Source organism: Notechis scutatus, chromosome 1, assembly GCF_049901735.1.
Source record: "Notechis scutatus isolate UNSWTSFEM ecotype Mainland chromosome 1, rNotScu1.2, whole genome shotgun sequence".
NCBI lineage: Eukaryota > Metazoa > Chordata > Lepidosauria > Squamata > Elapidae > Notechis > Notechis scutatus.
Genome location: NC_142009.1, coordinates 228009028 through 228036696, shown reverse-complemented (window position 1 = coordinate 228036696; position 27669 = coordinate 228009028). Strand labels below are relative to the sequence as shown.

The 27669-nt window shown below is 41.7% G+C and overlaps 1 protein-coding gene across 1 annotated transcript; it reads right to left on the bottom strand.

The window, feature by feature from the left end:
- Positions 1 to 3361: 3361 nt before the first annotated feature.
- LOC113424753 (olfactory receptor 4S2-like) lies at positions 3362 to 4317 on the bottom strand. Its single transcript, XM_026686606.2, is given in 2 exon segments — positions 3362 to 3390; positions 3393 to 4317. Coding segments are annotated over 2 exon segments (954 nt in total).
- Between the last annotated feature and the right edge of the window lie 23352 nt (positions 4318 to 27669).

Here is a 27669-nt window from a genome sequence, read left to right as displayed (position 1 = left end):
AGTTCCTCATCGATTTTGGGCTTGAGTGCAAATGGCACTCGCCGCAGTTTGAGACGGATGGGGGCGACGTCTGGGCTAAGATTGAAGGAGATTGGGGACCCCTTGTACTTGCCTAAGGTGTTGTCAAAGACCTCCTGGAAGTCTCGTGTGAGCGTCGCCTCCCAATCTTCTTCATTTGTGTGGTGGATGCCTGCCATTTCTATCCCTAGCGGCGCGAACCATTGTAGCCCGAGCAAGCTGGGGCGGTCTTTGTCCACGATGGTGAGTGGCAGTATGTTGGTGTGGCCTTTGAAAGTGATTTTGAAGTGCCTGATGCCAGCTACGGGAATGCAGTTCCCCTGGTAGTCTCTGAGGATCAGCTTTTGGTCGCTTAGCTCATGTCGGCGTATGCTGGGTATTAGGTGTTTGATGGTGTGCCACGAGACCATGGAAAGGTAGGATCCGGAGTCCACTTCCATGGTGCATGGTTGGTCTTCGATGTCCACCACTATGCGTACCTTTCAGGCATCTATGGTTGAGGAGTGGCCGATGACAACCGTTTGGTGGGTCTCTTCTCTTCGTGGTGGCTCGTTGAATCGTTTGTTCTGGCCATCTCGGCTCCATCGGCTGTCAGTCTGACGATCCCGATGCTTGGAGGGGGTGCTGTCTCGTCGTCTGGGGCTGCCGCCTCGATGTCGGGGACTATGGTTACGTTTATTCCGGCATACTTTTGCAATGTGCCCCTGCTTCTCGCAATGCCGACAAATGGTGTCAAAGAATCGGCATTCAGAACGGGGGTGATCGCCTCCGCAGCCGGCACACTGGAAGCCTGACTTACGACCCCGCCGGTCCCGCCGATCGCGTTCCGACTGGAGTCGGTGGATTTCTTCCTCCTCGTAGTCGCTGTCAGAGGGGGATTCAATGTTGCCGTGGTGGGTGGTGGTGATGTGTTTCTCCGATGTTGAAACCGCCTCGCTGACAGGATGGCGGTCGGTTCTGTTTGATCATCGCATCTGGGCTGCCGATTTGCGGGTGGCTTCAGCTGCGGTCGCTTCGGCGAGGGCGTCAGCGAGGGAGATATCGCCCTTGGCCATCAGCTTGCTTTGCAGTGTGGGGTCTTTTAGGCCGAGGACGACCCGGTTTCGCATGGCCTCATCTAGGTCAGTGAATCCGCACAAACCTCCAAGGTCCCTTAGATCAGCCACGAAATAGCTGATGCTCTCGCCCTTGCACTGATCTCGTCGGTAAAAAGCGTGCCGGCAAATGAGGGTAGGCACGGCCGGGGCGTAGTGGCTTTGGAGAATGGGTGCAAGGTCGTCCCAGTCCATTGCCTTGACGTCCGCAGGTATTGCCAAAGCCTTGGCCATTTTAAACACGGCGGGTCCGCAGTGTGTTAAGAATACGGCCCATTTCCGATTGCCGTTGCCGTCTTTCAGGTTGCTGCATTCCAAAAACATCTGAAACCGGTCGATGTAGGACTCCCAGTCCTCAGTGGCCGGGTTAAAGGGTGCGGGTGGCGTGGTGTTGCTGGCCATCTTGATGGTCGTTTTTGCACCGTTTGCCACGTGCTGGATTGTCTCGTTGTCTCACGATCCCATCTTCGTCGCCAGTGTTAAGTTCGGCTGGTCGGGCTCATAGAGACGAGAGACTCTGGTCAAGTGAACAACAGCTCTTTATTTTACAGTCCAGTTCCAAGTGAAAAACAGCGCTCGTGGTGGCTCTTCTTATAGACCTAGCCGCGGCTAGGCGGCCAATGACATCGCTTTGAGTTTCCCACGATTGGTTTCATCCAATCGCGGTAGACTCTTAGCGAGCCAATCACGGCCATCCTGACTGTCCAATCACGTCACGGTCTTTGTGGACCAATAGGAATGCAGGGTTACAAGCCTGCTAATATGGAACAAATACCATGATTCTACCATTTCTGGGCTTAACTGAAAACAATAGTGTCTGATTCCTGCAAGCAAAACACTCCAAAGCTGGATCAACTCAAATCATCAGAGGGCAAGTGTCAAGGAAGGAAGGCGTGTCCTTCCCTGTGCAGCAGCAGCAGCAATTATCGCTCCCCCACCTCCACATCCACCCCCCCCCCTCTCTCTTTCTCCCCTTCTCCCCAGTTCTTGAAGAATGAACTTCCACTTCTCACCCTGTCGAAATCTTTCATGCCAAAAGGAAGGAGGCGCCACTGTTAGCTTAGTCGGAGGGTCTGTGTGCACCAGCCATGCCAAAGGGTAACTGGCAAGAGGTGGCTTTAAAATGCAGGAGGATAAACCGAAGGAGAGGGGGGCAGGCAAGGGAAGTGTCACTTTTCTTTCATTCGCATAGACTAGAATGCATCATTCTCCCAGTCGGAAAAAAAAATTACTTGTGGGCTGCGTGGACTCCAACATCATTTCTCTGTACTTCGTCCTCACACACATACCCACTTCCTGATCTGCTTTGCTGCTCTGGCAGTCCCCCCTTTTTAATGAGCCTCTCACAGGGTGATGGGGGAGGGGAAGGGGAGATCCTCATGGTTGTGTTAACTTAATGTGTAGGTGAGGGGGCCCATATTAGTCTTGTTCCAGCACTTAATAATCCTCTTGGTGGCCCTGAGCATGGCCAGGGTGTGCGTGGCCACAGTGGCCCTCCTGAGCTTCATTTTCACTGGCAGAGGGTCGCAGGAGGTTGTCGCAACTGAAAGCAGAGTTTGGGAGGGCAGCACACAGCCCTCCCAAACTCCATTTTTGCTGGCAGACACACCATGGGCCAGTCCTTCACTGTTTCCAGTACAGTCCTGCGGGCCAGATCTAAGCACTCCATGGCTGGATTCAGCCCGCAGGCCTGGAGTTTGACAGCCTTGCTCTTGGTTGCCTTGCTATGCATTTCCGTATCAGTGTGTGATCGTGTTGTTGCTAGAATATTTTCTGACCTGGATTTTAGCTTCCAAAAGGTGACCTCCAGTGTTGTATGGCCAAAATCAATTTGCACTTTAACATACCTGCTAGAACCTATGCAATAAGGGGGGGGCATGAGGGGGCCCCCCTGGGGGGCATCTTTTCGGGCAAAAAGGTCTTTACGGGCCGGGTAATTATATCTAAATAAAGTTAATGAAGAGGAACTGTAAAAATAATAAAATCCCAATAGGAAATCTTGAATGTTTTGTCAAACCAAATTTGATTTATTTGTTAACTTATTCCTGCTACCAAATGATGTTCAATCCAGTGTTATACTGCTCTATAATCAAATCATCAAATGATTTACAACAAAATATAACGAAGTAAAATGCAAAGTGTCAGTGGAAGAATTATATTAAAAGCAGCATAATATATTGACAGAAGTAAAATAAAATCTTCACAAAAAGATAGGCATCCTGTTTTAATTATTTCTATGCATGTTCTGTTTACAAATTTGTTTTTTCTGTTGAAAACATTTTTTGCTCCATAATTTTTTAATGGCATTCTTCATCTCTGAATTTCTTAATGTGTAGATTAATGGGTTCAGCATCGGGGTGATAACCGTATAAAACAAAGCTACTGTCTTATCTTCTGAGAAGTTGCTAGAAGGGCGTATATAAGTAAAGGTACATGGTCCAAAAAATAAAATTACTACTGTGACATGGGAAGCACAAGTAGAAAGAGCCTTACGACGTCCTTCAGAAGAATGAGATCTCAAGGAGGCCAAGATTACAATATATGACACCACTAAGATGAGGAAGCAGCTTAAAGCAATCATCCCACTGTTTGCAACCACTATGATGCCAACTATATAGGTATCTGTACAGGCCAGTTTCAGTAGAGGGTGGACATCGCAAAAATAATGGTCAATTTCATTGGGCCCACAAAAAGGAAGCTGGGTGGTGACAAGAGTTTGCACCAAGGAGTGCAGAAACCCTCCAACCCAAGAAGCTGCTACCATCTGCCCACAGACTCGCCTAGTCATAATGGTGGTATAATGGAGTGGTTTGCAAATCGCAATGTACCGATCATAGGCCATCACTGTAAGAATGAAGATCTCTGTGCAGCCAAAGAAATGGACTCCAAAGAGCTGAGCTATGCAGCCAATAAATGAGATGGTTTTTCTTTCCAGAAGAAAATCTGAAATCATTTTGGGAGCTGTAACTGAGGAATAGCAGATGTCCACAAAGGATAAGTAACTGAGGAAGTAATACATGGGAGACATCAAGTGGGTGCTGAAGATTATAGTGATTACTATGAGAAGGTTGCCCAACACAATGATTAAATAGAAGAACAGAAACAGGACAAAGCATATTTTCTGGGTTTCTTCATTTTGCATGAGGCCAAAGAGGATAAATTCAGTCACATTGTTTGGGTGGAATGTCATGGATAGGAAGTCCATACCTAGATGATCTGCAAAACAGCATAAATATCGACTGACATATTTTAACAACATATATTTTTGATGATTTATGTCTGATCTTACATGCCTAAAAGAATTGTGATAGATGTCTGAAGATACAGAGTACATACTAATCATTTCAGAGGGGAGACTTGGGATCATATACTTGGATTTGTGATTGAGAGTCTATGCATAAAGCTATAAATGTTCTCATAACATTTTTAAAAACAGTGGTGCATCAGGGGACAGTATTTCATGCTGTTTTATTTTCCAGTTGCTATTACCTTTTTTTTCTTAAAAAACAAACATGGGAATATTAAAATAGAATAGAATAGAATTCTTTATTGGCCAAGTGTGATTGGACACACAAGGAATTTGTCTTTGGTGCATATGCTCTCAGTGTACATAAAAGGAAAAGATACATTCATCAAGAATCATAAGGTACAATATTTAATGATAGTCATGGGGTATAATAAGCAATCAAATCATACAAAATAGAAATTGATAAGTAGAAATTCCAGGGCTTCTTTTCCTACCACCTCAGAATTCTATCCATCCACTATATCTATCCCAATCATGCTATTCCTACTCAGGGTAAGTAGTTCTTGTAAAACGTTCTATGCTTCTACCACATCTGTATTCACACATGATCTGTTTTGTTCTCTTCACCTCTTTCTGAGAATCAACTTCATCCAACTATAACTTTCTCATCTCTCCTTTCTCCTTTCTCTTGACCTTGCTCCTTCATAAGTTTGTGATGCGATTCAGTCTCTTAAGTTATCTCTATACGACTAAATCTCTTCAACATACTTCTTCCATACTAATTGTTCATGTTTGTATTCCATCCATATTCATTCATCACTCATCTATTCTTGACCCTATCTTCTTCTTTTATTACAAATACACTTACAATATTAAGGGCTCTGTTCCTGTTGCATACAACTTACTCTCATGTCTTTCCTATTATATCCAATTCGCACTTCTATAGAACGGAGTGGGGAAAAGCACACTCTCACACATAAGAGTTGTTGCTTCTGTCAACCAACATTCCTTCCTTGCAACAAACCACATACCTCCCACCATGTTTATACCAATATTTGTAGCTCATAAAATGTTCAATTGTTTTCTCCTCTTTAGTAAACCATTCATCAGATTGCTGTATTTTTCTTCCATCTATGTATAACATTTGCAAGCATTCACTCAGTTCTTCTGTCAATTACAAATTATATATCTTGATCTTGATATACAGCTTTATAAGATCCCTACTTCACATTTCATCATACAATTTATCTTACATTTAGTAAGATGATTCAAGCTCACAGAAAAAATATGATATTGTCTGCACACAAAACTGCATCCTCTTCCTTATTCACATCCTCAGTCAGATGCCTCTAACATTACCACAAGCATTCCTTATACAGGCATCCATAAATACATTTAAAACTAAGGGATATTATGTCTCCTTGTCTTGCTCAGTGTTGAACTGTTATGTATTTGATTTATTCTCATATCTGCTTGATTTCCATCATATACTGCTCTTATCACATTCAGAACCATCTTTTAGCTCTATGTTAATGCCAAACATTCCCTAATTCAAGACTATCCACTTTATTGAGTCCTTTCTCTAAATCAACTAATGTACAATAAACTTTCATTCTCACACTTGTTCACTGCTCAGTGAATATTTCTTAAAGATGTTCAGGTGTGGGCGAAGGAGATGGATAAGATTTTCATTCCCCTAAGAGAAAAATGTATTCAAAATTCTATCCCTGCTCTTTATGTTGACATTTTAATATGATTATCTTGCTGAATATGTTCAGCTTCTGACTGCCAAAATGTTGTCCGTCACTTCAGTAAGCAGAGGTATTTTTCAGATGAAGCAATATAAAGAATTCTTATAGTCTAATAAATGCTGAAATAAGTTTCCAACATATATGTAGATTACACTGAACAAACAAGGGGGTAGGAGAGACATGTTACAGATCTTCATCACTTAAATCAACTAAGCCTGAAAAGTTTATAATAAGTAGGCTTATTTTATTATTGTAATAATCTGTAAAGTTTCTGCATTCAATGTAATCTTGTTAAACAATGTGTCTACTATGCATCAGGTAATTTTATTTAAAAAGAAAACACTGAGACCAATAGTAAAATTACTAACAAATAGACATGAACATATATTTCTTTCCTGCAGTTTTAAATCAGTGGACAAAATTCCATCAAAGTTAAGCATATTTAGATCATGCTGATTACAGTAGAATTATTTGGAAACCTGTTTATTTTTGTTTTAAAAGGAAAGCAAGTAACTGATACATACATCAAGAGACAATATATTTTTAAAAAACAAATGCATTCTGGAATAACATACCATGTTTATGATTAAGTTTTTGATGCCCTCTGATATATTTGTTGAAAAGCAAAGAGCACATAAAAGTAAGGAGGCTTAGAGAAAACCCTGTATTTTATGCTACTGGATGAATAATCTCTAAATTATACCTTAAATATTTGCTGGCCCCACCTCCTTCAAAAAAAAGCAGTTTATCATTACTCTGCTGCTCCAAGAAATGTTTGTCCTATTAATATAATGACTAATAAGTTAAATGCCAGTGGGATGCATACAATTGACGTCCCTTAAGTTGTTAATTTTCTTTGAGTGTTCTCAGAAAAAAGAGTTGTTGTTTTTTTTAATTTTTAGTTTTGGAAAATGCTATTACCTTTGGTCATTACTAAACAAAACTTGCCCGTTGATAGAATCCTTAGGGAGATGAGTGGTGGAGCTGGAATATCTCACTGTAATTATATTTTGCAGAGTTTGTGCAGACATATGAGTTGGGGACTAATATAAAATCATAAACCAAGATAACAAGAGTCCAGGAACAAAATGAAGGACGGCAAGGATACGAAACAATGAAGGAGCTAAATTTTATATTACTTTCAAATAAGTACTGGTAGTTTGTTTAAAGATCTCTTTTAGCATCCTAGCTTCATCTTTATGTTTATTTCTGGAAAGTGATTCATTTAGGATGCTTGCAGTGTTGCACTACTGAGGGAGGCAGGGAGTTTCTTTTCATCTTTTCATAAGAAAATTAACAAGTTGTCGCATTCCTTACTTCTCCCCTCCTGTAATAGAAATTTTCTTAACAATTTAGATGTAAGTTCATCTGATCAGAATGAGAGTGTGAGGTGGGGGCTTCCGAAAAGACCACCAGAGATTCGCTTTGATCCAAGGAAAACAAGATTTATTGCACGTTTGCAAAGGCGGGTTCCCTCAGGCGTTGAAGGAACCCAGAGCAAAATTCAAGCAGCACTTTTATACCCTAACTGTCCGCCCCCTCGTACGAGGGCTTGGCTCACAATCTTCCTGTTTCAAAATTGACACATATACATTTCGGATGTTTAAGCATTCCCTTATATGGCAAAAAGCAGCTACACAGTTTCTGACACGTATGCACTCTGTTACAGTTCTCCATTGTTCTACCCACATCTTGTTTTTCTACACACTTTGTTACAGTTCATGGCTACTCTCCTGCCCTCAATCCCTACCACATCCTGTTTATCTCTTCAGCTTGATTTGAACATCTCCTTATACTGTTACAACTCCTCTTCAGCCTGAGTTTGAGACACTTCCTCACAAGTCATAATGGCTTCTGTTCTGCTCACAATCCCCCCTTTTTCTTGTTCCATTCTTGTCTCAAACTAAAGCAACAGCTCCCCAGCCTCTTCATCCTCTGAAGTGGATACTGGCTGATATAGTCTTAATGTCATCATTTGCTCGGTAACTTGTCTCTTGGCTATCAGGGAGAGGGTGCTAGTTATTGTGCGGATGAATATAGGGAGGATACATGAGAGTATTACACATCCTGCTGCAATGATACCAATTAGAGCCACTATGGCTTCCAGTCCAGGGAGTTTAGGAAACCAGGATCCAAACAGATTTCTCATGTTAAATCCTTCCCAAGTCTGGACTGGTACATGGGCTACTTTTACCATTCGGTCTGCTATCTCCTGGATCACTTTTCCACTCTCATCAATTTCAATGCAGCAGTTTGTTAAATTAAACTTCCCACATACCCCTCCCTCTTTAGCAAGCAAATAATCCAGAGCCAAGCGGTTTTGCATTATATAAGTTCTCGAGCATGCACTTTCCTTAGCTAGATGTGTCATGGCTAATATAGTTTCATTGGTGATTATCTCTACCACAGCTTGCAAGCGAATTAAGCGATTTAGCAGATAAATGGGGGTACGGTATCCATAGGTCCCATCTTTGGCCCACATGGCTGGTCCATAATAATGAATTATTCTCTCCAGCGGCCACTCAGCATCCTTCCAGACCCCTTTATGGATATCCTTTGTCTCTCGTTTCACCCTAATGTTCCCTATCTCTTCGTACACTGGCACTCCTAATACCTGTCGTTGCTTAAGAGGTAATAGGAAGAAACTCGGTCTAATCGCTCCCAGAACGCATGACCCAAACCACCCCGCAGGGAGGAAGTTATAGGCAAACCTACCACAAATCCAATATAACCCGTTGGGGGTTGTCCAGCGTTTTTCTTCTTCGGGTGTTTTCAGAAAAGTCATGTTGCTCATTCCCTCCAAAGACTTTGCTGGTTCAGAGATATTCTCCCCAGACCACCAAGTCTGATTTTCCCACACCCCTAAGCATCGTAGAGACCCCACGTTGATGGCTCGATTCTCAGTTTGGTTTCTCTGGTAACACACATTTCCTACTAAGTTTGTGGTTATAGCCCAGATCTCCTCTCCCATTTGCTTAAAGGTATAATTAGCTTGATTTCCTTTAACATAAGTATAGTTAACCTCTTGAGCCTCCCATGGCCACTGTTCTCCCATGTTAGTCCCACCACATACAAAACAATTTTTCACTGTCAATTCTTTGGCAATAGTTTCAGCTAAAGCTAGAAACATATTTTGGGCTTTAGGGGGCAGGGCTATATCCCGTAATTTTTGAAACTCCTGGTAATATGAATGGAACAAAGAGTTTGCAATAGGATCCAGGTCATGTTTGGTCACCTGCATTTTTAGCGTCACAGATGGGTCAGCCCCTGTCCCATCTATCCCTAACCCATATTCATCTTGATATCCTTTCCATGTCTGGGATTTCAACCAATTCTCAGGGACTGGAAATGTAAGATTGATGGGGTTGCACTTATGCTGGTAACAATTCGCATCAGGCACCCTTAACCTAGTTATATACAGTTTTTTAAGATTATCTGATTTCGGAATGGTGTCTGCCCTTACAGTTAGCCCCCTTGATCAGAAATCCACACATTTCCATTCCCCACAGAATGTACCCTTGCCACAAGCATCATGTTGGTTGCTGGTCCTTGCGCAGATGTATTTTTTGTTCCCTGAATATGTTCTTCTCCATGCTAGGGACCCACATTCATTATTTCCCTCATCCATTGCCTCACAAGCATCAAAGATTACTGACTGTGACACTTTTGGATTATAGAAGTCATGGTTCACCATTACCTTATTCCCTGCCTGAATCTTTATGGTGTACCTATGTGTGGGACCCTTTGGGTCATAACATTTGACCTTCCCTCTATCCTTACAAATAGAGTAAGATGTCCCATTGTAGGTACAAGTCCCAGAGTCTTTTTCCCTGCAACTCAATTGAGTATGGAAAATCAGAGTCTTTGTCACTTGTGTCCCTGTTTTTGTTGTTTTTATGCATTGATCACATTGTCCCTCAGTCTTAGCTTCTGTCTTTTTGTCTTTTCCTCTGGTCCTATTTACTATCAGGAAGATGATTATCAAGTGAGTCAGCTGCATGTTACCGCTTTAGCGTTAACTTCAACAGTTGTCCATCCACTGGAACTGCCCTCCACATAGAATTTGGATCTGGTGCCTTCTTGACTCTGCTGTAATGCATCCAGCCTCCTTCCCGAGTGCGAACGGTCAATTCAGTAGTCAACAGCACCTGGTACGGGCCTTCCCAGCTAGGTTGCAGCTTCTCACTCTTCCAAGTTTTTATCAGGACCCAGTCTCCAGCCTCGTGTGGGTGTTGGCTACCAGCCAAAGGTGGTCGTTGCACCAATAGTCCCTGTTTGTGAAGAAAGCAAAGACCGGACAGTGCCAGCAAATATTTCCAAAGGAACAAGTCCCTGAACTCTGGTATGGGATTGCCTAGTTTGGCCAAATAGGGTCTCCCCATCAGCATTTCAAAGGGAGAAACCCCTGTGTCTTTCCTTGGACAAGTTCTGATCCTGAGCAAAGCTAGGGGAAGATTCTTTGTCCAGGGCAAACCATTTTCAAGTTGTAGTTTGGTCAAGTGTTTCTTCAATTCCACATTTGTTCTTTCAACTTTCCCACTGGATTCTGGATGCCATGGTGTGTGCAAGTCCCATTTCACCCCCACCACTTCCATTACCCCTTGCAGGACCTTTTGGGTGAAATGAGTTCCTCTGTCTGAATCTATTGCTTCCATCATTCCATATCGTGGGATGATCTGTTCTAACAAGATCTTGGTTACTGTGGGAGCTGTGGATCTTCTGGTGGGATAAGCCTCTACCCACCCCATTAGTTGATCTTTGATCACAAGCAGGTATTTCCAACCCCCCTTTTCTGGCAACTCAGTGAAATCAATTTGTGCTCTCTGAAAAGGCCAACCCACTAGGGGTCGCCCTCCCATTTCTTTCTTGCGTGCCGTTTTCTTATTCACTTTCAAACAAATCAAACATTTCCAGCAGATGCTCTGAGCTATAGTCGACATCTTCAGACTCCAATAATGGGGTTTGACAGACATAACCAAAGCCTCTGTTCCCCAATGTCCTCCTTCATGAATTTTCTCTAAAATTCCCCTCATGACAATGGGTGACACCACTTTGACCCCCTCTGATGTTTTCCATCCCTCTGAGGTTTTGACACATCCTTCTTTCTCCAATTCTACTTTCTCTTTTTCCTCTGGCTCCCATTCCTCTCTCTCGTCCTTCTTTTCCAGTATTGGTATAGACATCATTATCAGCTCCACCTCCCCTGCAGCCTCCTTTGCCCATTTGTCTGCCCATCGATTTCCCACAACCTCAGGTGTGTTCCCCTTCTGATGTGCATTCACATGGACAATTGCTACTTGATTGGGGAGTTGCAGTGCCTCTAAAGCTTGTTCTACCAACTGTACCTGCTCTATTTGCTTCCCATCTGCCTTTATATATCCCCTCTCTCTCCATATCTTCCCAAAGGTATGAACCACCCCCCACGCATACTTGGAATCAGTCCATATAGTTACTTCTATCCCCTCAGCCAGTTCCAAGGCTCTGGCCAAGGCAAACAATTCACACTTCTGAGCTGACCAAGCAGTTGGGAGTGGCCCTTTCTCTATCACTTCCCCTTCTCCGGTTACTATCACAAACCCAGACTTTCGTTTTCCTTCTTCCACCCTGCTAGACCCATCTATAAACCACCTCTCTCCCTTCTCCAATGGAGTCTCTTCCAAGTCTTCCCTAACTTTCATCATGAGGTCCACTTGCAACAGACAATCATGGTCTTCCGGCTCCCACTCCTGCCTTCTCCCCTCCAAGAACTCTGCCGGATTCAGATTCCTATCTGTCCCTATTACCACATCAGGACTGGTTCTCAAAATGGTTTCATACTTCAATATCCTCCCTTCGGTCATCCAAGTGGTAGCCAGCTGGCTCAACACTGAGTTGACCTGATGAGGCGAATGCACCACCAAAGCTCCCCCAAAAGTCAACTTCTTGCTCTCCACCACCAACATCGCTGTTGCTGCCACAGCCTGAACACAAACTGGCCATCCTTTCACAACTGACTCCAAACCCTTGCTTAGGAAGGCTATCGGCTGGTACAGCCCCCCTCTCTTTTGGGCAAGAACTCCAACTGCTGTCCCCTGAGCCACCGCCACATACAAATAAAATGGTAGCTTCAGGTTTGGCAAGGCTAAAACCGGAGCGGTTGACAAAGCCTTCTTCAGCTCTTCCCACCTTTCACCATCTCCCTCCTCCCATTCTATGTGCTCTCCCTTTCCAGGCAATTTTCTATGCAAAAACTGTGCCAACACTGTGAATTGGTCTATCCAGATTCTGCAGTACCCCAACAATCCCAACGCTTTCCGCACCTCTGTCTTGTTCCTGGGAGGAGCCAAGCTCATGATCCCCTTCACCCTTTCAGAGTCCAAGGACCTGACTCCCTGCTGAATGTAATGCCCCAAATACTTCACCTTTTTCTCAACAAACTGAAGCTTCTCTTTTGAGACCTTCAGCCCCTGCTCCTTCAGCCAATTCAACAGACTCACAGAAGCCGCTCTCACTTCCTTCTCTTTCTCCCCAGTTAACAACAAGTCATCCACGTACTGAATCAGGGTGATTCCTTTCCCTCTCTCAAAAGACACCAACTTTTCTTCCAAAGCCTGTCCAAACAACAAAGGGCTCTCAGTATATCCCTGAGGAAGTACCGTCCACCTCAACTGCTGTTTCCTTCCACTCTCAGGATCATTCTATTCAAAAGCAAACAAGTCTCTACTCCCCTCCTCCAAGGGGCACGCCCAAAAGGAATCCTTCAGATCTATCACAGTGAACCATTTGTCTTTGGGAGGGATCCGCCCCAAGATGGTATAGGGTTCAGGAACCACTGGGAATCTAGGAACCACTATCTCATTGATCCTCCTCAAATCATGAACCAATCTATACTTTCCATCCTTTTTCATTACTGCCAAAATTGGTGAATTGAACGGTGACATAGTAGGCTCCAACAGTCCCTGTTTCAATAATCTGTCAATCACTGGTTTCAACCCTTCCCTACCTCTCTTACTCAGGTAATATTGTGGAGTCCACAGTTTAGTTATCCCTGGTTGTATCTTGATCTGAATGGGCTGTATCGCCATCCTACTAACTCCTTCACCTCCTGCCCACACATCTGATGATATCTTCTCCTCATCTTCCGTTGTTAACATACACATGCGAACTTCCTTCCTTCTATCCCAAAATTCTATTCCAAAAACATCCAACAAGTCTCTTCCTAGCAAGTTCACCCCTGAATCCGGAATATACAATATTTCGGTTTCAGTGACCACATCATTCAATTCCAATCTCACTTCTTCCAAAATCTTGACCTCTTGGGATTTCCCACTCACCCCAATCACCTTCAAAGTCTGCTTCGACCTGCATGCTCCCTTTACCGGATCGCATACAGATGTCCGGCTTGCGCCAGTGTCAATCAGGAACAGCCATTCCTGATGGTCAGGACCCACTAACACATTTACCAGTGGCTCCCCGCGGGTCCCTCTTGGGGAGCCGGAACCTCCCTAATCGTATAGGGCGTAGCTTCGTTCCTCCCGATTCTTTGGGCATTCACGTGCAAAATGCCCTTCTTTCCCACACTTGAAACATGCTCTATCCTGGACCTGTCGTTGGGGTTGACCGAACCAGTTGCCCTCTGGACCCCCTCGCCTGATTGGAGGTCTCCACTCTCTGCCTGGAGATCTTTCATCTCTCCACCTTGGCCTCGGATCTGGCCTCCGGGTCTCCCTGTCTTTCCTAACTTCATTCTTGGCTGCCGTTTGCACAGCAGCTACCATCATCTGAGACTTCTGTTTGGTTTTAACTGAGTCTCGGATCACAAAAACTTGCTGGGCTGCTCTCATCAAATCTGTCATGCCCAAATCAGTCCATCCCTCCATCTTCTGAATCTTTTTCTGGATATCTGGCCCTGCCTTGGTGACAAACTGCATCTTCAGGAGAGTCTCGAAGGCAGGGGTTTCTGGCTCCACTCCGGAGTACTTGGTTAACCCTTCCTGGAGCCAAGCGCAGAAATCCCCCGGGGACTCATCCTTTCCTTGTGTTACTTCAAATGCTTTGGTCAAATTTTTCCCTTGAGGGATAGCCAATTTAATTCCTTCAATGATCATGCGTTTCATGTCTCTCATGTGCCCCCTATGAGCGTCATCATTGATGTTCCAATTTGGATTGGCTATGGAGAACTTTGCGTCTGCAGCCACTGCTCCCTGTTGCCCTACATGTCTCCTATCCCAGGCAGCCATTGCTGCCCTCCTAATGAGATTCCTCTCTTCGGGGGTGAAAAGGTGTCCAAGAATATACATCAGTTCTTGGTATGTATATTCATTGGGCCCCAAAAACAATTCCAACTGTTCCGCCACTTCATGAGCATTCTCATGGAGTTTCGGAAGGGTCTTTTTCAGATCCCGTAATTCGGCAGGTTTTATGGGGACAGCCACAAAAATGGTGACTGGATTCCCTTGCGTATTCATGCCATTTGGGACTTCTCTGACTGGGAAGGCCGAGACGGGATTGGCCGACCTTCCTCCTAGAGGCAAATTCTCTAGGTCCTTGTTTAATTGAGCCAGTTCCCTTCTGAGTCCTGGATATGCAGGTGGAGGTGGAGCCTGGGCAACCAGCGCCGGCAGGGGCGGTGGTGCCGGGACTGCCGGAGCCGATGCCAGTGGACCCCTCATCCAGTCCTCAGTTTCGCTTTCCTCTACCTTGTTGACAAACTGTCCTACTTCTGTTTCTGGTGGAACTGGACCTTCAAAATGAACATGATACCATACCTCCACATATGGTATCTGCTCCTTCATCCGGTGTTTCACTATGTACTCTTTCAACTGAGTTATCCAATACTTACTGGTATTCCCTTCGGGATCCCAGTGGTAGGGAAACTCAGGGTCTACTAGGGGATACTTCGGCCACCTATGTTGGCATAGGTAGATCATTTTCTTTTTCTCTAGATTCCGAGTGTAAGTCCTCAGATGGGGCAACAACCATTGTTGTAGTAGTTGACCCAACGGGGAGTCAGTCGGAATCGGTTTTCTCAGGGTCTTCTCTATCTCTATACCCGTTCCCTCTTGGAACATCTCACACTTGCTTTGTCCCTTTCCCATTCTCCACGCCAACAATCTCCCAGAGATTCCTAACTCAGGGATTTCTGCTGTCCTCCAGCAGTCGCTGGATTTCCAGAGTTTAAGGACAGTAGATCCCTTCTTCTATCCCGAAAGGCGACAAACTCACCTGATGCATCCCTGGTCTCCCGGAGACAAAAGGAGTGTGGGTGTCCCCACTTCAGGCGATCAACGACACTCCTGGAGCATCAGGCCGGCTTCTCTCTCACTTGTTTCCAAGGATCGTCTGCTGAGTGCAGTTACCCCGGGATCCGACTGAGACAAGGGAGGGGTCCCTCTACAATGGGAGGCGGTGGCGCCACACTTACCCAGTCCCTTTTCTCCAGTCGAAATTCCGTCGGGGCCCCACGTTGGGCACCAAATTGTGAGGTGGGGCTTCCGAAAAGACCACCAGAGATTCGCTTTGATCCAAGGAAAACAAGATTTATTGCGCGTTTGCAAAGGTGGCTTCCCTCAGGCGTTGAAGGAACCCAGAGCAAAATTCAAGCAGCACTTTTATACCCTAACTGTCCGCCCCCTCGTACGAGGGCTTGGCTCACAATCTTCCTGTTTCAAAATTGACACATATACATTTCGGATGTTTAAGCATTCCCTTATATGGCAAAAAGCAGCTACACAGTTTCTGACACGTATGCACTCTGTTACAGTTCTCCATTGTTCTACCCACATCTTGTTTTTCTACACACTTTGTTACAGTTCATGGCTACTCTCCTGCCCTCAATCCCTACCACATCCTGTTTACCTCTTCAGCTTGATTTGAACATCTCCTTATACTGTTACAACTCCTCTTTAGCCTGAGTTTGAGACACTTCCTCACAAGTCATAATGGCTTCTGTTCTGCTCACAAGAGGAATAGGGTTCTCTTGGCCAAGGAGTAGGAGGCAGGAAGATTCTAGTTGCTTTTGAAGGGGGGGGTTGGGTGGCAGATAAATTCAATAAATGAATCAAACCAAACAATTCAAAGCTACTATGGGCCCAAGATATAAAGAGCTTTATAAGTAATAACCACTACTTTAAGTTGGACTCAGAAACCAACTGGAAATTAATGCACCTCCTGCAATATTGGTGTTATTTTATTATACAGGCTTTGAAAATAAGCAGCTGTATTTTGTACATGCTATATAGACTAACACTGACACTGAAAACATGAAAACTCTGAAATTCTTCTGACCTTGTGATAGTTAATGTGAATGCATGAAGCATTCCATAAATCCTAATAAGCATAATGTTGAAGACTACAACAAGACACAAGAGTCCTAAGTCATCATGTTCATGTAATCACCAGGAGTTGAATTGACGACAGTACTATAGTATCTTTAAGCAGAAGGTGCAGAGGCAGATGCCTGTGCTTGATGCCAAAAAAGGAAGGGATGAATAACCAAATTGTTAATGAAAAAATTAGAGAATCTGTCTAGTGCCAATCAAGAGGCAGTACTACACTATTCTTCATTAATCCTATAGATTGCTACAGGTAGTCTTCAACTTACAACCGTTCATTTAGTAACCATTCAAAGTTACAATGGCACTGAAAAAAGTGACTTATGACCATTTTGCACACTTATGATCGTTGCAGTATCCCCATGGTCACATGATCAACATTCAGACACTTGGCAAGTGACTCATATTTATGATGTTTGCAGTGTCCTGGGGTTATGCGACCACCTTTTATGACCATCTGACAAGCAAAGTCAATAGAGTAGCAAGATTCACTTAACAACTGTATTACTAATTGAACCACTGCAGTGAACAATCATCATGGATAAGGTATCACATCACAATAGTGTGAAAGACCTAGAAATCATTATACAAAATAGAAAATCTGCTGTATTGAAGGAACATTGATTCTATCCAAATTAAACTAAAGTAATGTTAGGTGTAGCTCCATTCAAAATCCAAGAAAGAAAACCTTAGACTCCATTGTTATAGAGAAAAGGACTTTTACCGAATTTGAAGTGGTAGCGTCAGAACAAACACAAGATCTGAGGCAATAGGCGCGAAAATCAATACAGAAAGTTATCCCATGTTCCCACCCCCCATAGTTCAAACTGGCCATCCAATCTGAGGTGTGTATAATAATATCACGTGGATGCATCTTCAGGTGGCGCTTTACACATCCGGTATGCCAAGACGGTTGACCTTGGCCTAAAGAGATAAGAGGCTACATCTGCGCAGTAAGCAAGTAAGCATAATCAAGAAAGCATCCCAACTTTTACATTTCACCAACTTCATCCTCCAGCACCCTTCCCCTCATGGGGCCCAATTATTCTTCCCTCCCCCCGTTTCTATGGCAGCAGGAAAGAAAAGCAGAAGGAGGATTCTTGAAGGCTGGCAAGTAATTACAATGTCCAACCAGTGACATATCCAGTTGGTGATCTATATTGCTTCTTCTGATAGTGTTAATACTAGTTTTCAAGTGTTCAAATTTGAATTTACAGATATTTATAGATGAAATAAATTAATATGAAAAAAGGGAAGACAATTCTAAGTCCATCTTATAAACGATACCAGTACATATTTTGGTATTTTTCCACAACCATTTCATATAGAGACTCATATATATCACAGACTCATGATGAAATATCTCCATTTAAAAATTGCAGGGAAAAATCCTCCTTTATTTATGAATATCTTATCCATGCTGGAATCACACATTAATAAAATAACATGTTAAATATGGCGGCACATTCACAGCAGCTTCACAAAATATATTTCCATTTTCATTTGCAAAGTGTGTCAGGAGAGGAGAGGAAAGTGTGTGACATGAATGTATCCAGTTCAGAGGAGCAGAGTATGTATTAAACAAAATAATATAGTTGCCTGAGGCATCTGATTTGTAGTTCCAAGGAAGGGCAACATAATAAGAGAACAGAGGCTAGCAGATCAGTGTCGATCTATTATATCTGCAAATAGAACAACTGTGACACAAGAAAGAAAAGGTAGTACCAATAGTAATAGGCACCTTGGGTGCAATCCCAAAACATCTGGAACACCACTTGAACACCATCAGCACTGACAAAATCACTACCCGTCAATTGCAAATGGCAGCTTTGCCTGAAACAGCTTACATGTTATGACAAATATCTGCCCATCTGAGGTCCTTGGGAAGGATTCAATAAGTGAACAAAAACACTCAATCCCATCCAAACATCTGGCTGATGGTGCAACCAACCAACATCATCGCCATCGTCATCTATTGTCAGTGAAAGGGGCATAAGGAATCTCCTATCTGAGATTCTCCCAAAATCCTTGCTGAGAAATCTGAACTATTCTTTGCAAAGGACCCATTTGCTATCTTCTTTGAGCAACTATTTAAGCCAGCTTAGGGATGGTGGGGGAGGGAATTTAGATAAGTAACAGAATCTGTTCAAAGTATTTATTTATTTAAAATTATATAGCTGCCCATTTCATACTTGTGAGTCTTCTAACTCCCATAGTCTCCTAGAAAAGCAGTAACTAGGTAAATCACATTTATAGGCATCTTTTAATAAATTCAGAATAGAGTAGAGTAGAGTAGAATTAGGAATAGAGCTGGAAGGGACCTTGGAGGTCTTCTAGACCAGTCCCCTGCTCAAGCAGGAGAACCTATACCATTTCAGATAAGTGGCTGTCTAGTCTCTTCTTAAAAACCTCCAGGGATGAAGCACCCACAATTTCTGAAGGCAAGCTGTTCTGCTGGTTAATTGTTCTCACTGTTATGAAGTTTCTCCTTAATTCCAGGTCACTTCTCTCCTTTATTAGTTTCCATCCATTGTTTCTTGTCCTGCTCTCTGGTGCTTTGGAGAATAAGATGACCCCCTCTTCTCTGTGGTAACCCCTCAGATACTGGAATACTGCTATTATGTCACCCCTAATTCTTCTTTTCTTTAGATTAGCCAAACCCAAACCTGCAGCCATTCTTCATATGTTTTAAGTCTCCAGGCCTTTAATCATCTGTTTTGAAGTAAAGCAACCAACAATACAAAAAAGAACCTAGGAAATGGAGGTGTTCTATAGTATTTTATCTTTATGAACAGGATTAGACTGGACAGAACCATGATGGAGCAAAGATTACAAGATTTACAACAGCAGTTGCTTTATCTGTATTTTTATGTTCTTTTTTTCCTTTAAAGAATAATTGAATTCAGAAAGAAGGGGAACAAAGGTTTGCAGCAATGCCGAGGCAACACTTGGTGACTACTGAAAATGCTGAGAAAGGATGGGCAAAGGACACAGCATGAACACTGCTCGAAAGTGTGTGCTAAGGCAATATAAAAACAGTTCTACTTGAAGCTGCTATAGAAAGTGATAGCTGACAAAATAGTGGTGAAAACTATAATGATATACTGACAGATGAGCAAAATATGGGAGAGGCTGAAACAATTATAGCCGTTTCCATACTGACAAGGTGGTGTCAAGACAGAAGCAAATGAAGCATTGTTCCAACACTGAACCAGCATGTTCCCACAATAAGCAGACACTGATCCCCTAAGGTGAGTGCTTCTCTCTGAGTTTTTTTCCCCTCAGTGAAGAAACCCCAGGAAGAAGATATAACTTGTGGATTTTCCCTTCAAAGATTTCATGTTTGGATTTCAGGGAAACAAGGCATGGTATGAAAGAATGCACCTCCACAAAAGACAGGAAAAAAGAGACTGTCCTCAGTCTCCACCCCCCACAAAGTGGGACCCAAGGAAGGGATGGACGAGGAGCTTGTCTAGAGAAAAAGACTCAGTGCAGCTTAGAGGCTTTCTACAAATAGGTTCTTCCTGCCAGTCAAGAACTTGAAGGTATCAGGTTATACGTCTAACAATACACTTCTTCCAAGCGGTGTTATTCATTTATTTTTTTTACTACTGGTTCTGTAGGCGTGGCTTGGTGGGTGTGGCAGGGGAAGGATACTGTAAAATCCCCATTTCCACCCCACCCCACTAACCTGCTTTCCAGATCCGTTCTCCTGTGCAGGGCAACAAAAGAAGACCCAGCCGATCAGCTGGGACTCAGGAGGCAGAGAATAGATGGTGGTGGGGCCAGACAGAAGTGGTATTTGCCGGTTCTCCGAACTACTCAAAATTTCCACTACCGGTTCTCCAGAACCTGTCAGAACTGGCTGAATACCACCTCTTCTTCCCAGAATCCCAATTTGGACTGATTTCTAAGATGATCAGGGGATTCCATGGTTAAGTTACAAAGCAAACAATTACCTTTTTATCAGAATTGTCACTATGGGACCTGTTGGACTTATTTTTCCACCTAAACCAAATAGTTCAGAGAAAAACAATTAGTGTTTATTTTAAAAATTAATAAGGATCTTAAGTATTCCAAGTGCATTAGAGAAATAAAAATGTCAACACCTGAGTTTTGATGGTTTATTTAAAATGGATTTTCCCTTTGGAGTCCTGCAGCTTTGTTTAACCTGTGGCCAGTCTCTTATTCCAGTGATGGGACCTCCCTCACCAATCCTCCTTGGTCCTTTTCTCCTTTCTCCTGCAGAGTCACAGCATTTGTCTCCAGGTTTCTATTCTATCCTCTAGTCTCCTTTGAAAGGAAGCCCTGCTTGTCTCATGGTATTTGTTGGTGTTTTAAGACTGAAACTACCTTTTCCAAATATTACAAAGTTCTCCTTGTAAAGTTTTATTGGAATAAAAGAGTAGGCACACAAGAATCTTCTACAATGGAACTATTTTCACTTGTCTGTGAACAACAGGGCAGAGGCTTTTTGTTTCTTTTGCACAAACTTTCAAAGTACCAATGAGGAGGCATGTCTCTTCACTGACAACAGTAATGTTTTCAGCTGTTTACATTACAGCCTCTTGAATTTTTAACATTCTAGGAAGCAACTCTTACAAATTGATTGAAAAAAATAAAAGGAAAAGAAGAAATGTCATGTGCTAAAATGTTTTCTCACCTCAGCTTTACTCTATGCTTATTTTTAAATAATGTTGTTTTAAGAGATATTATAGTTAGGGGAAAAGAGACCAGGCAAAGGCCAACATACAAAGCGGGGGAGAATTCTCAACTAGTTGGTTAAAAAGAAGTTTGAACAGTTTAGTTATTGTAATTTTAATAAAGTATTTATAAAACAACACAATTAAAATACAAATATGCTATGGAGTACTGAAGTATTGAAATTCTATGAACCTCATGGACATTGAAGTGACTCTTGGGGAAATGGATATGGGCCTGCACTTGGTATTCCCCCCCAAAAAAAAAATCTATATTCATTTGGGTGTGGACATTCTTGACATGCCCTTTTGCCTCTTGAATCCTATGCAAATAATAATATGCTGCACTCTGATCAACAAACCAATAGCTTGCCATTGACTCAGAAATATAATAGGGAAGAGAAATGCAGTCAATTTCTAAGAAGAGATGGAAAGATCATAATTACAGGAACACATATCCCACCTACCAGCATTCAACTATACTTGCAATATTCTTTTGTAAATTACCTGGTAGTATTGAAACACATCATTAAAACAAGGAAGCACCAGTTTAAAGGAAAAAAGTACTGAGTATTAATAATCATGTCACTACAAAGAAAAAGAAGATACCTAATACTCTTAGCTGATGAGTTTCACAGCAGCTACAGACATTTACTTTTCCTTGTAATGTATATTACACAGAAGTGAAAATTATACATTTGTAGAGTATCATGAGTAAAGAAGGTATTTCATTTTGGATGCAGTAAGGTCTCCTGGAGCGTCAACAATGAAAGGATTCATTTGAAAAATCAAAGTTGGCATTCAAAAACCAAATTAGGTTCTGTTCAGAGACAATTTCGTTCAACAAAATTAAGGAAAAGTAGAGTCGGAAGTGTTAGTGACTTCAATAAAGGCAGATATGTGTCCTGTGATAAAGCTGCTAAAATGGCAAGATTTAAATCCATGCATCAAAAACTTCCAGGAAAAAAATATCCATACATGCATGCATACAGATACAAATAAACATACAATCACACATCATGTGGTAGATATTTGTTAAATCATTTAGCCACACTGTAGTAGATTGCTGCCTAGGTATAGAAAAATGGTAATTTGCTATTGTGCAATACACAGAAAGAGAGAGACACACACAACTAAAACATTATCTTCCTCCTCTACAAAATGTTCAAGTATTTTTGGATCTAAATTCAACAGTACACTAAAAAAAGGAGTGCATGCAAAGTTAACTTCAATCACATCAGAGAACCAGAGGTGGTATTCAGCAGATTCTGACCAGTTAATTTCCGGTAGTGGAAATTTTGAGTAGTTCGGAGAACTGACAAATACCACCTCTGACTGGCCCCACCTCCATCTGTTCTCTGCCTCCCGAGTCCCGGCTGATCAGCTGGGTCTTCTTTTGTTGCACTGCAAAGGAGAACGGAGCTGGAAATCAGGTTAGTGGGGTGGGGAGGGAATGGGATTTTGCAGTAACCTTCCCCTGCCATGCCCACCAAGCCACATCCACGAAGCCATGCCCACCAAGCCACACCATGCCTACCAAGGCATACCCACAGAACCGGTAGTAAAAAAAAATTTGAATCCCACCACTGCAGAGAACTATGGCTCAAATATTGATGTTCTTAAACATAACAGTGTTAGTAGATACAATGAGATAAACTAGAATTTTTCAGGATAAAATCATGGAATTAGTGTTTATTTCTAGAACAATTTCAGTTAGATCAATTTAATTACACTAGCAAGGCCCTGCATGATTAACAGATGGTCTTTAATATATGCCCAAGTTTTTTATATTTTATTCACATTGAAAGAAATTCAAGAAAGCCTTGACATAAACAAACTGGTAGAGAAACAAAAATTCCTAAATATAAATTACAGCATGTGAGCAAAAAGAAAATGATAAGGAAAAACAACTCATGCACTTAATGCTGATGAAATGCTTTTATCAAGAGACAGCTTTCAAGGTTTATCTCTGTTATGGATGCTCTTGAAACCAACATAAAAAAAGATCAATTAAAAATGAGCATGTTGTACAATCCTTTGTAGTTGATTTAGAGGCCACAGAAAACCAGTTTGCTTTTTGTTTGTACCATTTATTTACCACCAGGCTCCCCAAAAGACTACCAGTCATTTACAATATATCTGATCAAAATCATAAAGACTATTACATATTGTAAAATCCATAAACTGTCTACCTGCTGTGTCACCTGATTAGCAGCAACTTTAGGGTTAAAGCTATAGATTAAAAGCTCTGTGAAACAGCTCTGCCTTAACTGCCTACCTAAATGCCATCAGGAAGAGTGACTTTGAGATTTCAGGGACAGAAAAATAGTGGAAAAGCACCCTTGCTTTGAACGTCACAGAAAGAGGGAAAGCTTCAACATCCATATTTGAGACAAATACACCAGAAGGATCTGTTCTACTTGAAGAAAATGGAAACATACAGGCAACATGCCAACAAAAAACATGTATAGGTTACTTTGAACTGTACTCAAAAACCTACTAGAAGCCAGTAGAGAATTAGTGTTGTGTGGCTGCAAGGGCTTCAAGTAATCAGCAAACATATTGCTTTTTTGACATCAGTTGTAATTTTCAGAGAGCCTATAAAGAAAAAATCAAGTGGGGTGCATTGCAGTAGAATATCCTATAAGTGAATAGGGTGTAAGGTATTGTTACCAGAGCCTCCCACTCCAGGATGGGTCACAACTGGAATACAAGTTGAAACAGGACAGGACCCATGGGCTTATTCCTTCTAGGGGACTGTCCCTACATCCAGAGTCATAACCAAAGCCCTACAGAGCCAAAAGGTTTCTGGAGAAACAGCAACTGCATTTTGCAGAAATACAGCTTTTTGTACACAATATGTTCCTTCTCATCTAGTTCTTTATAGCCTTCAAGGATTAAACCAGTGGTGGGATTCAAATTTTTTAACTAGCGGTTTTGTAGGTATGGCTTGGTAGGCGTGGCAGGGGAAGGATATTATAAAATCTCCAGTCGGAGGTGGTATTTGCTGGTTCTCCGAACTACTCAAAATTTCCACTACCGGTTCTCCAGAACTGGTCAGAACCTGCTGAATACCACCTCTGGATTAAACAATACCTTCTCTTGAATCAGAGTCATGTAGATGCTGACCTGCAGAAGAGAGAAGATGAAGCCTGACATCTCACTAATAATAACCAACTGCTTCCAATCATTTCTGTTTCAAACTGCTTCTAACCAACTGCTTCTAACTGTTCCAACTGCTTCCATCTAACTGCTTCCAACCAACCTCTTTCCAACTACCAGCTGAAAGGGATGGATGGAGCCTTGCAATACAAAGTTCACAATTCCTAATATCCTAAGCAATCCAAAAAGATATCATGATTAATTGTATTGAAGGCCACTGAAAAAAATTTAAAGGACAAGGAGTGGTACACTCCTCAGGAGATTGTGAGTTCTAGTCCTGCCATAGGCATGAAAAATAGCTGGGTAAATTTGGGCCAGTCATTCATTCAGACTAATCCACTTCACAGGATTGTTGTTGTGGGGAAAATAGGAGGAGGAAGGTGTAATGTTGCCACCCTGAATTATTTATAAAAATAATAAAGGTGAGATATAAATAAATACATTTCTAGTAGGAAAATCTACTTTGTGTAGATTTAATATCATTCAACAAGGAAGTCTGCATTCTGGCCAAAAGAATACCACAGGTCAAAAGAATAAATGAATTTGATTTTGGCATATCTTTATGCTGAAGATTATCTACCTTATTTCTTTTCTTTTATTCATTTTCCATTTGACCTCTTGGTCCATGCCAGAGTGCTTTGAAAATAAAATCTCTCAACTACAGTATATCTGGATTTTCAGGCATTCTCTGTTTATGCCACAAACAGGATTTGAGGTTGTGTGTACATTTCAGAATCTCTGGTCAAGAAGGTCAACATGCTAACAAGAAATATGAATTGGAAAAAGATGCAATGTGTTGGATATATAGCGAGAAACCAAAAAATAATACTTGAACCCAGAAAACAAAAACATATGCCTTCCAGATTTTGCCTAAAATAATTTCTAGGGTTCATAAATTATTATTATTTATTTAATTTAGATTCAAAAGCTTTATGTAGGCTTGACAGGTACTCCCATGTTTTTGCTCCATATTCATTTTGTATGTAAAATAACAGTAACTGTAGGTACAGTATATCTTCATATATCTAAAGTTGCTATTAAATATATATCTAGATATCTACTGTTAGATATATAGAGTAACTGTCATATAAGAGCCATACTTATCTAAAACCAATCAGAGGCTAAAAGGAAGAGAATTGCATTTATACCTAGATACCAACATAAATAACATGAAATTCAATGGTGAGAAAATTATGTTTTTTACACACACACACAAAAATGCACAGGTATAGAATAGGTGGTAGCTGGCTCAATAGCAGTAACTGCAAGAGAGATCTAGGAGTCCTTGTGGACAACCGCTTAAATATGAGCCATCAGTGTGCTGCAACCACCAAAAAAGCCAACACAGTCCTAGACTGCAAAAGAATAGAATCAAGGTCACATGAAGTGTTAGTACATACCACTTTATAAAGCTTTAGTAATATCACACTTGCAATACTGAATCCAGTTTTGGTCACTAAAATACAAAAAGATGTTAATATTCTATAAAGAGTGCAGAGACATGTAACACAAATGATTTGGGGACTGGAAAGTAAAACTTATGAAGAATGGTTGCAGGAACTGGTTATGTTTAGTTTAATGAAGAAAAGAACATGATAGCAGTCTCCCGATATCTAATGAGTTGCCACAAAGAAGATGGGGTCAACTTATTTTCCAAAGCACCTGAAGGCAGGACAAGAAACAATGGATGGAAACTTATCAAAGAGAGATTTAACCTAGAACTAAGTAGAAAGACCCTGACAGTTAGAACACTTAATCAGTGGAACAGCTTGCCTTCAGAAATTGTGGGTGATCCATCATTGGAGGTTTTTAAAGAAGAGATTAGACAGCCATTTGTCTGAATAGTATAGGGTCTCCTGTTAGACTAAGGGGTTGGACTAGAAGATCTCCAAAGTCCCTTCCAACTCTGCTTATTCTATTCTATTCCACTCCACTCCATCTCAACAGGTAGCAGCACCTGAGCTATGAATGTTAGTTTTGTTTGGCAAGTTAGCAGCATAAAGTTTATTTGTTTCTGGGCTCAAAGGCTATGCCCGATAAAGCCTGGCTAGTCCTGGAATTGGATTCAGTTAGATGATACTAAAGCTTCAGGCTAGGCTGGGAGGTCAAGAAGACATCTCCCAAGAGGACAATGGCAACCAATGCCATTAAAATTAAAAGGAGTCAACTTTAGCTATTTTTGCTAACAGACCATAAATCTTTGGTGGCTTATTAAGCCTCAGCCTTTTGGATGATCTTCCTCTACAGGCCAAATTTCAATCTCACCTATTCAGAAATGTGGTTGACAGGGAATTTGTTCCAAGAAAATATCTTCCATAGTAGTGAGCAACCTTGAATACTTTGCAAAGTGTTCTGTGGGTTCAGGCTTCAGCCACTGATGGGACTTTCTTTTTCCCGCCAGCGGCTGGGCCAATAAGTGGTATCTATTAGCTGACTCCACTCCTTGGCCATATTTGGTCATATACAACACATAGGGAAAAAAATCATTGACAGATATAAAGTTCACTTAGGGGTACAGTATTAAATCTGGATCACAAAATCCAAAATAATTACTACATGGCAGCAAAGTTACTCTATCTTGGCATTCATTGACAGTTGTGTAGGTTTTGGCAACCTAAATAACACTGGGTGAACTATGCAGTCACCTTCATCTATTATTATACCTTTCTAAAATCATTATACCTATTATAGAAATCCCATGCAGTTTACATTGTAAGAATCTTAGCAGGATTTCTTGAAAGCAGACAGGTTCAACCTTCTACTTAACATAAAGGCTGTCTGAGGACTTGCATTTGGTTCCTGCTTCTTCCATTTCTGGAAGAGCAGTTAAGATGCATCTCTTTCTCCTAGTCTTTACACATTCGTATTTTGGGATTGCCAAATCTTTTTTCTACTTATATTTATGCAGATTTGTGTTGTTATCCATCTTGATTATTAAACTGCGGTAAAGACAGGAAACAAATTGAATTAAATAAACAAGAAACCAAACTGTAGCCGAAGACCTTCTCTCATACAAAGAGAAAGTCACAGAAAATATTTCCATACATCTCATATGCAAAATCTACTGTTCTGATATACAGTATTTGCTGCTCATTTAAAGCATCCTCCCCAATCTAATTCCTTCAGATATACTGCAGTGAATGTCCCATAGTTCCCACTAAACATACAGTAGTTGAAGTCAGTACTGTATGTAAATCAAGGGTATCTATGGGCTTGGGGAAAGAAGTCAAAAATCAGGTGACTAATTTTTTTACGATTTGGAGACCACGGTTAGCTTTTTTACAAGATAAAGAGAGAAATCAACTTTTGATTTGAGAATTAAATCTGATCTAACTAGAGAAATATTGTGGTTAGAGTTAGAAAAACATATGACTATTGAGTCTT